The sequence below is a fragment of the Podarcis vaucheri genome (genome assembly GCF_965113315.1).
Source record: "Podarcis vaucheri genome assembly, chromosome: 1".
Taxonomy (NCBI): Eukaryota; Metazoa; Chordata; class Lepidosauria; order Squamata; family Lacertidae; genus Podarcis; species Podarcis vaucheri.
The window spans coordinates 130,157,798-130,173,813 of NC_138759.1; the positions used below are offsets into that span (position 1 = coordinate 130,157,798).

At 48.0% G+C, this 16,016-nt stretch overlaps 1 protein-coding gene across 3 annotated transcripts in view; it reads left to right on the forward strand.

The window, feature by feature from the left end:
- The window catches only part of NBEAL1 (neurobeachin like 1), a 137,320-nt gene that overhangs the window by 44,391 nt on the left and 76,913 nt on the right, over window positions 1–16,016 (forward strand). For 2 of the 3 annotated variants that reach the window (XR_014219356.1, XM_082221222.1), the window contains exons 10-14: window positions 1,660–1,766; window positions 8,008–8,094; window positions 9,632–9,715; window positions 11,745–11,843; window positions 12,791–13,371. Coding sequence is in view for 2 of the 3 variants with exons in the window: in XM_082221222.1 (XP_082077348.1) it covers window positions 1,660–1,766; window positions 8,008–8,094; window positions 9,632–9,715; window positions 11,745–11,843; window positions 12,791–13,371 (958 nt within the window). In the remaining variant the exon portion in view is untranslated. The remainder of the gene's footprint in view (window positions 1–1,659; window positions 1,767–8,007; window positions 8,095–9,631; window positions 9,716–11,744; window positions 11,844–12,790; window positions 13,372–16,016) is intronic. The other variant, XM_082221223.1, reaches the window with a different exon arrangement.

The following is a 16,016-nucleotide window of genomic DNA, read 5'->3' on the forward strand; positions in this document are numbered from 1 at the left end:
TGAAGCCAGGAGAGTCTTGCTCTCCCGGCTTCAGCAAAAGGAACCTGAAGCCTTTGGAGCGCAGCGCGAGTTCCCGCTGCGCTCCAAAGGCTTCAGGCAGCTATCCCTGAAGCCTGGAGAGCGAGAGGGGTCGGTGCGCACCAACCCCTCTCGCTCTCTAGGCTTCAGCGAAAACCAGCGCTCCCTCTGCGCTTCGGAGGCTTCGCGTTGCTATTGCTGAAGCCAAGGAGCCCGTGTTCGCTCCATAGGATGCACACACATTTCCCCTTAATTTTTGGAGGGGGGAAGTGCGTCCTATAGAGCGGAAAATACGGTATATACTTAGTTGCCTCCTAAGTGCAGTAGATTCTGAGCATACACAAAAACTACTGGCAGCATCCAGCATCTGAAATAACTCTCTCAAATTATAATAACTTTATCACTGATTCATGGTGGGGGGAGAGAATATATAAAATCACCTGTGTTTCCTCTGCGCGTTTCTTGGAAAAGGAAAACAAGCACATCTTACATAGTCTTCAGTTTCACCTGGCCAGTGTTTGTGTACACATGGTATTTATTTATTTAGGCATTTTCGGTGCTGCTCTTCAATATTTGTAATACCGGGGGAACTTGCATTAAGCCAATTGCAAGTATTAAAAAAAATCGGTCAGCTAAAAACACACACAACCATTTCGGATGTGTCTATTCAGTTCTCCCAGAAGCAGACAAAAGAATGTGTCCTTCTCTGCCACCCCTCACCTGTAAGAACATAATCATGCTCTTCCCACACTTCCAAGTGTACCTGTAAATGGCCTAAGTTTTTGCACTCTTGGAAGCCAGTGCAATGAGTCCCTCTAGAGCAATGAGACTGTCACCCCCTGCCACTCCTGTCCATCATGCCCTCCCTAAATCTATTTGGGAGGGTTGGGAGAACCCCAGAACAGCGGGGAGGAGGAAGAGGGGAGATTGTTCTGTCTGGCAAGCAGAAATGCTTGCACTGACGCGACGATCTCCTTAGCACAATGTTGCATTCCACCTTATATTTCTTAGGTAGTAAAGGTAAAGGGTAAAGGGACCCCTGACCATTAGGTCCAGTCATGGCCGACTCTGGGGTTGCAGCGCTCATCTCGCTTTATTGGCCGAGGGAGCCAGCGTACAGCTTCCGGGTCATGTGGCCAACATGACTAAGCCGCTTCTGGCGAACCAGAGCAGCGCACGGAAACGCCGTTTCCCTTCCCGCCCGAGCGGTACCTATTTATCTACTTGCACTGGTGTGCTTTCAAATTGCTAGGTTGGCAGGAGCAGGGACCGAGCAACGGGCGCTCACTCCGTCACGGGGATTCGAACCGCTGACCTTCTGATCATCAAGTCCTAGGATCTGTGGTTTAACCTACAGCGCCACCCGCTTCCCCTTCTTAGGTAGTAGTAGCTGATAATTTCCCATCTTGCAACAAATGTGCCCCTTTGGTTTCATATAGTAGATGGGTAGATGAGTCAAAAAAGTCTGGAACACAAATCTTCACAGCCTTCTGGCAGCTATAGTGGCCTATTTACCAGAAGTCATGTATTTAGCATTAATTCTGGAAGTGTGTACTTGATTCTGACCAAACTAAGCCCCCTAGAGCAAAATGTCAAATTATATACTGTATTTCTCTTTGATTTTCACTTTCACCTCCTTAGATACCATCACCGCCATGTTGGACTGCACAGACAGGCCCGTTCTGCAAGCCATTTTCCTTAACAGCAACTGCTTTGAACATCTGATTCGCCTGCTGCAAAATTGCAAGGTAAACAGAAGGTTGTATAAGAGCTAATCTTTATTTCTTAAAAATACTATCCAGCTTTTATAAGAGCTCAGTTGTTCCTAATACCTTGTCCATACATTTGATAAAATCTTCACCATGACTGTGTACAAAATAACTCGATGCGAGCAGCGATGTTACCTTGCCAAGGAACAACTTGTACTTCTTCCATGTACTTAATACTCTGAATGCTTCAAGAGCCTTTGAGGCGGCAGCGGGGGCGTGTGTGTGTTTTTGGATTGTTATGCAGATATGCATCTTTTACTCCAGATGCCCTTAAAATTGTTATGTTGGTGTCAGGGGCAGGCCGTGAAAAGTAAATTAATATTACGTTTCTCTCGCCAAGCACACAATCCACAAGTTTTCTTTTTAGTTTCCTATAGTTCTTTGTTAATCTAGATAGCAGTGAATCATGTGGCAAGCCTCTTTTTGTACAGAAGTAGCTGAATGCTTCAGAAAAGTGCTTTCTCCTAGTCATATTGGGTGTGCTGTTTCTTTCAGTGCAGCATAATTTGCAAACTGGGAGCCATCCTTGGAGTTAAGTGCTTTCTATCCTTCCCGCCTGCTCCAGAGTAATTTCTTTCTCTCTTCCTCTCTTGTTACCATATGGTTTGGGCTTCAGTTCTATACACCTGGGAGTAAATCCTACGGAACACAGTGGGACTTTCTTCTGAGTAGACAGGCATAGAATCGCTCCTGCATGTCCACTTTCACAAAAGATGGTTAACGTTAACCGTGGTTCCCATGCAAACCTAGGACTGGGCTATTAGAAGGTTTGCAGACCCTTGTTAAGAGAACCCTGGCTGGCATTAACCATTTTAGTGCTGATACAGTGGTACCTCGGGTTAAGTACTTAATTCGTTCTGGAGGTCCGTTCTGAACCTGAAACTGTTCTTAACCTGAAGCACCACTTTAACTAATGGGGCCTCCAGCTGCCGCCGTGCCGCCAGAGCATGGTTTCTGTTCTCATCCTGAAGCAAAGTTCTTAACCTGAGGTGCTATTTCTGGGTTAGCGGAGTCTGTAACCTGAAGCGTATGTAACCCGAGGTACCACTGTACATGTCTAGCACTCTGAAGCATGGCTAACAAACATGGAAGGGAGGATTCACTCTGGAGAGGGGAAGGTGAGAGAGAATGTTTCCCAAACGCTGGATCCTAGTCTGCAAATTATTGAAGAACGTTACCTTTTATGCCTATGCGATACCTTTGTGTGTGGAATTGCATCTTGCCAACAAGATATTTACTATGCTCTTTTGAAATCAGTGGGACTTACTTCTGAGTAAGCCAGGATAGGGCTGTGATACTAGTCCCGGTAAACAGCATTCAATATAGTTTCATTCTCAATGCCTAATAGCCTCTCAAAATCAATGATCCAGTAGTTGTTAATTCCTGAGATGTCAGTGTTGGTCTTACGTGCAGAGGGAATCCTAAGGTTGGGTTGTTTAAACCCATCAATTAGCTCAGGTCATGGCTATGTTTCCTTTCTGTTTATCACCGAAGCACATTATGTAGCTGCAGTACTTGCCCTGGCCCCCTCCCTAGTGGTTAAGAGCGGTAGACTCGTAATCTGGTGAACCGGGTTCGCGTCTCCGCTCCTCCACATGCAGCTGCTGGGTGACCTTGGGCCAGTCACACTTCTCTGAAGTCTCTCAGCCCCACTCACCTCACAGAGTGTTTGTTGTGGGGAAGGAAGGGAAAGGACAATGTTAGCCGCTTTGAGACTCCTTAGGGTAGTGATAAAGCGGGATATCAAATCCAAACTCTTCTTCTTCTTAGGGGGACAGGCAGCATGGAAAAAATCATGGAAGGCAACATCGTCCTTCTTGTGGCTAGGTTTCCAGCGTGTGCTCTGATGCACAGAACAGAGGATGTTTGGGTTTTTTGGGGGGGGGGCAAGGCTGTGTATTTACTTCGTATCAGGCAGTAGTTCTGTAAGGTAGGCTTTCCGTGTTTCAAGAAGTAATATGTTGTTGAGCGTTTTTTGGGGGAGAAATCTCCCCAAAGGTTGTGAGCTTTTCTTTTGGGAAATGAACCTCAAAGTTGTTGAGTTTTTCCCCCCAGGGGATTCGCCCCCAAAAGGCAAAAAAGTGATATTCAAACACACACCTCCCAGTTCTCTTGGCAAAAACCTGGACATTTTGCCGATTTTTTGAATTTCCCTCAGAAGTTAATTTTGCCATTTGAATCTGGACGTATGGCAACCCTAAAGGCCATCCCAGGTCCCTCTAGGCTTTCCAGCTCATCCGACTTGGCTGAGCTGATGAACTGCAGCACACATTTCTAGCCACTACAGTGGTACCTCGGTTTAAGAACTTAATTCGTTCCGCAGGTCTGTTCTTAACCAGAAACTGTTCTTAACCTGAAGCACCACTTTAGCTAATGTGGCCTCCTGCTGCTGCTGCGCCGCTGGAGCACGATTTGTCTTCTTATCCTGAAGTAAAGTTCTTAACCCGAGGTAATATTTCTGGGTTGGCGGAGTCTATAACCTGAAGCGTATGTAACCCGAGGTACCACTGTACTGTGTTTGATGGACCAGTGAGTCTCCACCCCCATCGTTCAGCCTGGACACTGAGATCCAGCGCCAAGGGCCTTCTCGGTGGTGGCACCCACCCTGTGGAACACGCTCCCTTGTGAAGGATGTGAAGGAAATAAGCAGCTATCCTATCTTTAAAAGACATCTGAAGGCAGCCCTGTTTAGGGAAGTTTCTAATATTTAATGCTGTACTGTTTTTAACACTCGATTGGGAGCCGCCCAGAGTGACTGGGGAAACTCAGCCAGATGGGCTGGGTATAAATAATAAATTATTATTATTATTATTATTATTATTATTATTATTAGTGCTTCTGGGGTTTCTGCCGATTTTTCTCTTCATGATACATCCCCACGCAGTGCATTGGATTACATTCTGAATAGTGCCCCTCATCCTTGAGAGCATTTTTTAGGGTTATGTTGGGCATTCATGGGTGCTGAAGCGATGGGCACGGCATGTGTGGGTATGTGTTGGGCAACCTGAACAATCTATAATGGCTAACATCGTCACCATTGTTGTTATTATTAATTACTATTGTTACATTTATACCCTGACTTTTCCCCCCGGGCAGGGTTTCAAGGCAGCTTACTGATAAAATAAGAACAGCTAAAAACATAGGGGCAGGGAAATGATTAAAATAATAATTAAATAATTAAACATTGGTGTGTTTTGTGCTAGGTATTGGCCATGTTGAACTCACGTAGGTTACTTCATAATGTTCTTTTTCCTTGTACTTCCATAAATTACGTTAGGTATGGTTTTCCCCTCACCTATGCGGAGGGAAAACGTCTTGCGCTTGAAGGAGCAGACCCTTATAATGGTCCCAAGGCGTGGTTTGGAGTAATAATAATAATAATTTATTTATACCCCGCCCTTCCTGGTTCAAAAACCGGGCTCAGGACAGCTAACAACAAATTTAAAACACTTCAAAACACTTAATTATAAAAGCAGCATAAAATACAGTATAAAAACACGAATAACAATAAATATAAAAAATCAATTAAATAGTCCCCAGGGCTAGCTGGGTCGTTGTGAGGATAGAATTGGGGAAGTGTCCATGTATACTGCCCTTGAGCAGCTTGGAGGAAAAGCGGAATATAAATGAAATAAGCATAAGAAAACAAGAAGCTAAGTAGGTCTAGGTGTGGTCAGTGTCTGTCCGAAAATCCTACGTATGCCATCCCAAGTTCCATTATGGAGTCAGGATACAAATGTAACAACAGAAGCAAAAATGGTACTGGTCATCATTGTGATGTATAGGGCGGCAAACCTTTTTATATGGTGACTCTCCCAGCTTGGCTATGGAAGACCTTTCCAGATTTCAGTTGCGATTTAAGAGAGTGGGATCACACCATCAGGATAAAAGTGTTCCCTCTCTCCCAAGCCTTCGCATATTGGGTACAGATTTTCTCCATCCTTCCACCCTCCCCCTGACCCGCACCCTGGTCTTAACTAGAGAGTCAGTGTGATGCTTGAGCAGCTTGGAGGAAAAGTGGAATACAGTGGTACCTCTGCTTACGTACTTAACTTGTTCCGGAAGTCCGTTCTTAACCTGAAGCTGTTCTGAAGCACCACTTTAGCTAATGGGGCCTCCTGCTGCTTCTGCGCCGCCAGAGCATGATTTCTGTTCTCATCCTGAAGCAAAGTTCTTAACCCGAGGTAATATTTCTGGGTTAGCGGAGTCGGTAACCTGAAGCGTATGTAACCTGAAGCGTATGTAACCCGAGGTGCCACTGTATAAATGAAATAAGCATAAGGAAATAACTACTTGTTGATATCCGTCTGTCTCGAGAGACAATGGAGTTTGCACGTGCAGGGGTGAAGTCAAACCACTACATTAGCAGCACCAAAGTGACTTTCTTGGGGTTCAAGCCTGGGCAGCGTATATGGAGGTCCTGGGATGCCCAGATAAGACCCACCTTTCGGCCTCGTTGATTTGGGCCTGCCTGGTGTTTTTACATGAGTAGAATGCGTGCTTTTATTTAAAATGCATCTCTGGGTTATTTGTGGGGCATAGGAATTCGTTCATATTTTTTCCCAAAATATAATCCGGCCACCCACAAGGTCTGAGGGACAGTGGACCGGCCGCCTGCTGAAAAAATTTGCTGACCCCTGGAGCCTTAGCCTTTCCTTTTCCCGAAGATATCCCGCAAGGCAGCTGAGGTTTAGGATCCGAGTTTTCCTTCTCCTCAGTGGGCTCCCTTCCCAGGTTGAGTAGCCCACCTGCTAGACCCGTCGGCTGCCTTCACTTGGTTTCGCTGGCCAGTTGAAGCCGTTTCCTAGGTGCGGCTGCTGTCATGTGCTGACAGCTTCTAGAAACCACAGGTGAGAGCTGAGTGCAGGGTGGGGACCAAAGCTGGAAAAACTTCCACAGAAGGAGCACAACATGCCCCCCACCACAGAGGCACTACTCTTTCAATACCCCATACACCCAAAGGTATGAGGGATGCGGGTGGTGCTGTGGTCTAAACCACTGAGCCTCTTGGGCTTGCAGATCAAAAGGTCGGCGGTTCGAATCCGTGTGACGGGGTGAGCTCCCGTTGCTCTGTCCCAGCTCCTGACCAACCTAGCAGTTCGAAAGCACACCAGTGCAAGTAGATAAATAGGTACCACTGCGGCGGGAAGGTAAACGGCATTTCTGTGCCCTGTAGTTTCCATCACGGTGTTCCAGGAGCGATTTAGTCCTGCTGGCCACATGACTCAGAAAGCTGTCTGTGGACAAATGCCGGCTCCCTTTATCTGAAAGCGAGATGAGCGCCGCACCCCATAATTTCCTTTGACTGAACTTAAGCATCCTGGGGTCCCTTACCTTTTACCTTATTACATCCCAAGGAAATAAGGTAACCAAGTAACCTGGTTCCTCTCTAGACTAGGGTTTGAAAATACGGTTCAAAGTGCACATGCAAATTCTGGTTAAGAGTGAATCAGTTTAGTAAAGGTCAAGGTAAAGGGACCCCTGACCATTAGGTCCAGTCGTGGCCGACTCTGGTGTTTCGGCACTCATCTCGCTCTATTGGCTGAGGGAGCCGGCGTACAGCTTCATGTGACCAGCATGACTAAGCCGCTTCTGGCGAACCAGAGCAGCGCACGGAAACGCGTTTACCTTCCCGCTGGAGCGGTACCTATTTATCTACTTGCACTTTGACATGCTTTCGAACTGCTAGGTTGGCAGGAGCAGGGACCGAGCAACGGGAGCTCACCCCGCCGCGGGGATTTGAACCGCCGACCTTCTGATCAGCAAGTCCTAGGCTCTGTGGTTTAACCCACAGCACCACCCGCGTGATTTAAAAGATCAGGGTGTTATATTTGCATGGGCCAAATGCATTCAAGAGGCCCGTCGAAACAATACATAATGCACTCCCACAATTCTATTATCAACACCATGCTTTGAGAGGTGTGGTTTGGAGGAGATCAGAATTGCCAGATCTTGGCATTCTCCTCCTATGTTTCTGTGGACAGTGCCTGTTTCCTGTCTCCATATTTTGCATTTCTTGAGACGACATCTGCAAAGGAGGAAAAATACCCCCCAATCCTAGTTATTTCCTTCTGGAAAAAAGGGGCCCTTTATTTGTTACAGCCATTGTGTTAACTTGCTGGTTGGTGAGATGTTTGCTCCAGCCTTTATTGTCTCGGGCCTGCAGATTGACTGTTTAACACGCCTGTTCCCATTTATTCTTATCTCCCATTTTTAACAGCTGTTTTTAAATGCTAACAGTCAGGTGGCAGACAAGACTGAGAAAGACCTTGCCAACAAATTACTGACAGAAATGAATCAGGAACAGGTATCTTTGAGTTGAAGCTGAGGCGCAGTGGCAATCGGTTGAACGAGACCTTTCCTGTACTTCACCTCTGAAACACCTTCCTTGTCCCTAAGATTTAGTTTGTCTTAACTAACCGAAAAACACAAGCTAGGTTTAAAGGCGCTTCAAGGCTTAAGCATTCCAAAATCCGTATTAAGGTGGTGCCGTTATTAGGCCAACAAAAATGTCAAAGCATTTGATACGTACAATATTTGTCGCGTTTTATTTTTTAAACGGAGGAAGGTGAAGTCCAGGAATAGAACTCCAGTTTCAAAACTACCAACTTGGTGATTTCGTTTTATTTTAGTTCTGCCTTTCTTTCTTTCTTTCTTTCTTTCTTTCTTTCTTTCTTTCTTTCTTTTCTTGCCCCACCCTCGTCCATTCCTCTTTCTAAGCGCTGTGGTGTATTTGGGCTTTTGAGGTTTTGTCAAATCTGTGCGACTGGATGTGATGTCTTGATTCTGTTGCAAAAAATAATGATGAAATGAAATAAAAATAAAACCAATCATTGTTCACGGTACAATGGACAGACTGAATTTGGGAGGTGGGGAGCAATTGGTGGCTTAATTTTTTAAAATGTTTTCCATCATGAGAGAATGCAAAATGCCAGATCTTACCTCATGACTTCTTTAGAAATGGTAGGAGCTTTGATAACAAATAGGTTCTTGTGCAGAACGACTGAAACAGGTGAAAACAATACACTTGCCTGAACCCCCATTCTGTCTAAATTAATCTGCTAATAAGTCAGCATGGTGATCACTGCCTAAGAGCTAATTCAGCTAACAACCTTTGTTTATTTTTATTTTTAAAAACTCCTGTTTGTTTTTGTGTACTCCAGATGAAATGCCCTTTATACACACAGTCTTACTGTGCAGATTCACAAGCGGATTTGGGTGACAAAATATTTCTAGTTCCTCAAACAGAAAAAAATACGCCCCCCCCCCCAAATTTGACAGAACAAAAAAGCATTGTGACTCTTTCGAGACGAGAGACTAGTGATGCCCCTTGCATGGAAAGCGCTATGGGGTTAACAAATTATCGAATTATCGTGAAACTATGCAGGTGCAATTAAGAATTTGTTTAAGAAGATGTCATGTGCTGGAGCATGGACTGAGACTAACTATTGATTACCCGCATGGCCAGGAAGCTGGCTAGACATGCATAGGCTAGCCTTGTTCGTTCCTCCCTCTTGAGATTGTCCATTAAAAGCATGGAGAAAATGTCAGTCCAACCGTCTTCGTGGGTATGTGTGAATCCTTCTTTCCTCCTTCTCCTTTCTCTTGAGATATCTGTCTACCCTTCTCTCGCGTCCTCTCTCTTGTAGGTTGTGGTGTCATAAAATCCATGCCTTTGAGGGGGTATGGGGGCGCAGGGGGGCATTGGGGAGATGATTGGGAAGCATGCGAATGAAATTGTTTGTTCACGCTAACACGAAAGAACGGGATGGGCTCTTGGCCTCCAAGGTGCCAGTGGTTGACTCGACTGTCCGTAACGCCTTGTGTCTTTTTGCTGCTCGTAGGTATTTCAGGGACAGCTAGACTGCTTGGCGGTATCAGCCATCCAAGCCCTTACAGCTGTGATGCACAAATCTCCCGCTGCTAAGGTAAGCAAAACTTCCTCGGAGCAATTGACGCCCTAACAACAACAACAACAACAACAACAACAATTTATTATTTGTACCCCACCCATCTGGCTGGGTTTCCCCAGCCACTCTGGGCGGTTTCCACAAAGAACAAAAATAAACTAAGATGTCACACATTAAAAACTTCCCTGAACAGGGCTGCCTTAAGATGTCTTCTGAATATCAGGTAGTTGTTTATCTCTTTGACATCTGATGGGAGGGCGTTCCACAGGGCGGGCGCCACTACCGAGAAGGCCCTCTGCCTGGTTCCCTGTAGCTTTGCTTCTCGCAATGAGGGAACCGCCAGAAGGCCCTCGGCGCTGGACCTCAGTGTCCAGGTAGAACGATGGAGGTGGAGACGCTCCTTCAGGTATACTGGGCTGAGGTCGTTTAGGGCTTTAAAGGTCAACAGCAGCACTTTGAATTGTGCTTGGAAATGTACTGGGAGCCAATGTAGGTCTTTCAAGACCGGTGTTCTGTGGTCCCGGCGGCCACTCCCAGTCACCAGTCTAGCTGCCGCATTCTGGATTAGTTGTAGTTTCTGAGTTACCTTCAAAGGTAGCCCCACATAGAGCGCATTGCAGTAGTCCAAGCGAGAGATAACCAGAGCATGCACCACTCTGGCGAGACAGTCCACGGGCATGTAGGGTCTCAGCCTGCGAACCATATGGAGCTGGTAGACAGCTGCCCTGGATACAGAATTGACCTGTGCCTCCATGGACAGCTGTGAGTCCAAAATGACTCCCAGGCTGCGCACCTGGTCCTTCAGGGGCACAGTTACCCCATTCAGGACCAGGGAGTCCCCCACACCAGCCCACCCCCTGTCCCCCAAAAACAGTACTTCTGTCTTGTCAGGATTCAACCGCAATCCCAAGCTTTCTCTGTCATTATATTGACAGTTCTTTTTAGGGCAGTGATTATTTGACTGGAAAGGATCACAGAGAGTGCAGCCGGCTATATTTCACATCCCTGACAAGTGAATGTTGTTTTTATTTTGATTATATATATTTTTTGCTTTCATATTTTGATTTATGTTTATATTTTGAGACCTCTGGGTGTAGGGCAGTACAGTCGTACCTCGGAAGTCAACCGGAGTCCGTTCGACTTCCAAAACGTTCGGGAATCAAAGCGTGGCTTCTCATTTGCTGCAGGAAGCTCCTGCAGCCAGTCGGAAGTCGCAGAAGCCCTGTCGGACGTTTGGGTTCCAAAGAACGTTTGCAAACCAGAACACTCATTTCCAGGTTTGCGGCGTTCAGGAGCCAAATTTTTTGACTTGCAAGGCTTTTGGGATCCAAGGTACGACTCAATAATAATAATAATAATAATAATAATAATAATAATAATAATAATGTGTTGTATGCCACAGAGGCTGTCTCGCTCAGGCCTGATCCTGCACCTTTAGCAGAATGTGTTGGTAGCGTGCTAAGAGGACTAGAATTGGCTGCATCCCTTCAGGTGGTGGGTGGGCAGGTGGTGGAAGAGAGAAATCACATTTTTTAAATGCCCCCCTACCTTAAAAACTCTATACAGTTGAAACACCATCGCAGAGGCAAAAGGGGGCTTGGTTAGAACATTTCTCCCCGATATTGGTGTGTTCTCTTTGCAGGGATTTCTGTTGTTTTCACATGCTTTTCGAAGTAGCGTCGCTCACTTGTAGTCACAAGGGATTCAGTTCAAATTCCTGCCTTTTTTTGGTGCACCTGTAGGCCCAGCCTCAGCCAGCATTTAGTGGTGGATCGAACCACTTGTGCAACTGTGCATTTCACGGAGGAGAAGGCTGTTGGTTCACTATGTAGGCTGAATTATATTTGAGGATTGTGGAACATCAAATCATTGCTCTTGGTTTTCATACTGGGGGTTGCTACCTAGATATTGTGGCTTGTTTTGCTGCAGAATTTTTTTGGGGGGAGTAATTTCTATTGTTTGGTAGGTTGATCTTCAGCTTAAAGAAATGTCCATATCTTTGCGAACAGTATGCTGCTTATATGCAATATTAATTTTACCCCCTCAGGAGGTGTTTAAGGAGCGGATCGGTTATGCCCATATATTTGAGGTCCTAAAATCTATGGGTCAGCCATCACGGGAACTGCTTGAGGAACTTTTGAATATGGTGAGACATCTGCTTGTTATGGAAATTTCTAGAATAGTCGGTTGCAGCCAAAACAACGGAAGATTCTTGGTGGCAGAGCCTAACAGATTTACTGTACCATAAGCTTTTTATGACCTAAAGTCCATTTTCTCCTGTGCTTGAAACCATTTGCCACACACTTGCTACACACATGCATATACACATGTGAGTGTAGAGAAAACAAGGCAGTGCAAGGTTCATGGTGTTTTTTTGCAAAGTCAAAATGCACACAAAAGGAAATGGTGACCAATTCTTGTTTCTTATCGTATATACAGACGGCTGTAGAAATACCCCAGAGCCTTTTGATTTCATTTATACTTAATATTTTCTCTCTCTTTCTCTCTCTTTCTGTCTCTCTGTAATACATGCTCATATATACCGTATTTTTTGCTCTATAAGGCTCACCTTCTCCCTCCTAAAAAGTAAGGGGAAATGTGTGTGTGTCTTATGGAGTGAATGCAGGCTGCACAGCTATCCCAGAAGCCAGAACAGCAAGAGGGATCAATGCTTTCACTGCGCAGCGATCCCTCTTGCTGTTCTGGCTTCTGAGATTCAGAATATTTTTTTTCTTGTTTTCCTCCTCCAAAAACTAGGTGCGTCTTGTGGTCTGGTGCGTCTTATAGAGCGAAAAATACGGTATGTTGTGGAAATGAGCTTTAATTTGCAAATAAATTACTATCCAATAATTTCTAGAGCCCACGTTACTCTGTTTCAGCAGAAATCTTTGTGGCACGTGAAAGAGACGCTGGCTTTATGTTAGCATAAGCTCTTGTCTAGTGCCATTCGCTCATGGCCTCCATGAAAGTCAGTGGCAGCCTTAAGCCACACAAAAATCTGCAGGTCTTTCAGGTGCCACAAACTCTCCTGTTGCTGCTGTTGCCGCTGTTCCCGTTAGCTTCTGGTAACCATTCCGTTTCCTTTCCACAAAGGCCGTTGAAGGTGAGCACGCGTCTGTTGGGCTGCTGGGCATAAGCAACGTCCAGCCCTTGTTGTTGTTGATTCAGTGGCTCCCAGAGCTCGAGTCGCACGATCTCCAGGTCTTCATCTCAAGCTTGCTGAAGCGAATTTGCTGCATCAACCGGCAGAGCCGGGCCGTCTGTGTCAATACGAACATGGTCCTCCGCATCGTGGAGACCCTCGGCCAACACACCCTGCTCCACGGAGCCTGCGCTGAGAACCTGATCGTCCTCTTGGGCTCTCTGGGGAGCCAGTCGGTGAGCTCCGAAGAACTCCACCAGCTCATTCGGCTGCTGAGGACTAAGGACCCCAAACAGACGCACCCTTACGTTGTCCCGGTGATGCGCGCAATTCTGACGATGGCTCGGAAGCAGGGCCTGGATAGCGCCTTACAATATTTCGACCTCTCCCACAGCATGGCGGGCATCGCCGTCCCACCTATTCACAAGTGGCCGGGTTCTGCCTTTGCTTTCAGCGCTTGGCTGTGCCTGGACCAAGAACAAGCGACTCCTGGTGCCAGCGGCAAGGGGCCCAAGAGGAAACAGCTCTACAGGTATGGCGACTGCCATGGCGGGAAAGAGGGGGAATTGCCAGATCTGTGGCAATTGGCAAGCAAGCTGAGGTTCACGTGCTTTTTTGATGCCCTTTTGACTTCCTCACCATGGCAACATAGCTGATCTTAGTTTTAAGCAGCCCCATTGCACAGCCGATTAACGTTAAGGAAGAAGCCTGTTGTGGGTTTTGAAAGGCGGGGGAGAGTGGGAAAGCTTTGTAAGTAATAATAATAATAAGGATAATGATAATAATTTATTATTTGTACCCCGCCCATCTGGTTGGGTTTCCCAAGCCACTCTGGGCGGCTTCCACAGAGACCAAAAATACACTAAAATGTCACACATTAAAAACTTCCCTGAACAGGGCTGCCTTCAGATGTCTTCTGAATGTCAGGTAGTCGTTTATCGTTTTGACATCTGATGGGAGGGCGTTCCACAGGGCGGGTGCCACTACCGAGAAGGCCCTCTGCCTGGTTCCCTATAGCTTTGCTTCTCGCCATGAGGGAACCGCCAGAAGGCCCTCGGTGCTGGACCTCAGTGTCCGGGCAGAACGATGGGGATGGAGAGGCTCCTTCAGGTATACTGGGCCGAGGCCAGCTGTGTACAGTGGTACCTCGGGTTAAGAACTTAATTCGTTCTGGAGGTCTGTTCTTAACCTGAAACTGTTTTTAACCTGAAGCACCACTTTAGCTAATGGGGCCTCCTGCTGCTGCTGCCGCACAATTTCTGTTCTCATCCTGAAGCAAAGTTCTTAACCCGAGGTACTATTTCTGGGTTAACCTGAAGCGTCTGTAACCTGAAGCGTATGTAACCCGAGGTACCACTGTACCCAGGGCATCATCATCATCATCAACATCATCATTTTATTATTTATACCCTGCCCATCTGGCTGGGTTTCCCCAGCCACTCTGGGCAGAGCAGTAAAAGTAGAATAAAACATCAAACATTAAAAACTCCCCTAAATAGGGCTGCCTTCAGATGTCTTCTAAAAGTCAGATAGCTGCTTATTTCCTTCACATCTGAAGGGAGGGCATTTCACAGGGCGGGTGCCACTACCGAGAAGGCCCTCTGCCTGGTTCCCTGTAACCTGGCTTCTCGCAGTGAGGGAACCGCCAGAAGGCCCTCAGCGCTGGACCTCAGTGTCTGGGCTGAACGATGGGGGTGGAGACGCTCCTTCAGGTATACTAGGCCGAGGTCGGTACTAAGAGGAAGAATGCTTAGGAAGGAGCGTGTGCTTGGATGAGATGGAGGAAAAGGAGGACACGACTGGTATGCATGTGCACATTTGCACGATTTGAAACTGTTGTTTCGGAAAGGAGTTGGGGCCACCGAACCTCTGCCTTCCTTCCCTCTCCCCTTCCTCCATGCCAGATTCACTCTCTGCTCTCTGTGTCGGTCTTTTTGCTTGTGGGTGGCATCACTGTGGCCCTCCCATCCCCCAAGAAAACCATGGGAATTACACTTTACCCCTCACAGAGTTAGCAAACTATAGTCCCTGGGAATCTTTTTGGGAAGAAAATACAGTGGTACCCCGCAAGACGAACGCCTCGCAAGACGGAAAACCCGCTAGACGAAAGGGTTTTCCGTTTTGGAGGCGCTTCGCAAAACGAATTTCCCTATGGGCTTGCTTCGCAAGACGAAAGCCCATAGGGAAATCTCTCCCAGGTGACGCGCGCCTATGGCAGGAGCCTCCATAGGTGCGTGTCACTTCTCCAGCTGGGAGAGGGTCGCGGGGGGTTTCTTTAGCCCCGCGCGCGCTCTCCCGGCTGGAGAGGTGACGGGCGCCTATGGAGGCTCCTGCCATAGGCGCGCGTCACTTCTCCAGCCGGGAGAGGGTCGCGGGGGGTTTCTTTAGCCCCGCGCGCGCTCTCCCAGCTGGAGAGGTGACGGGCGCCTATGGAGGCTCCTGCCATAGGCGCGCATCACTTCTCCAGCCGGGAGAGGGTCGCAGGGGCCTGGTTTAGCCCCGCGCGCGCTCTCCCGGCTGGAGAGGTGACGGGCGGCTATGGAGGCTCCTGCCATAGGCGCGCGTCACCTGGGAGAGGGTCGCGGGGGGCTTCTTTAGCCCCGCGCGCGCTCTCCCGGCTGGAGAGGTGACGGGCGCCTATGGAGGTTCCTGCCATAGGCGCGCGTCACGTCTCCTGCTTGGAGAGGGTCGCGGGGGGTTTCTTTAGCCCCGCGCGCGCTCTCCCGGCTGGAGAGGTGACGGGCGCCTATGGAGGCTCCTGCCATAGGCGCGCGTCACTTCTCCAGCCGGGAGAAGGTCGCGGGGGGCTGGTTTAGCCCCGCGCGCGCTCTCCTGGCTGGAGAGGTGACGGGCGGCTATGGAGGCTCCTGCCATAGGCGCGTGTCACCTGGGAGAGGGTCACGGGGGGCTTCTTTAGCCCCGCGCGTGCTCTCCCGGCCGGAGAGGTGACGGGCGCCTATGGAGGTTCCTGCCATAGGCGCGCGTCACTTCTCCAGCTGGGAGAGGGTCGCGGGGGGTTTCTTTAGCCCCGCGCGCGCTCTCCCGGCTGGAGAGGTGACGGGCGCCTATGGAGGCTCCTGCCATAGGCGCGCGTCACTTCTCCAGCCGGGAGAGGGTCGCGGGGGGCTGGTTTAGCCCCGCGCGCGCTCTCCCGGCTGGAGAGGTGACGGGCGCCTA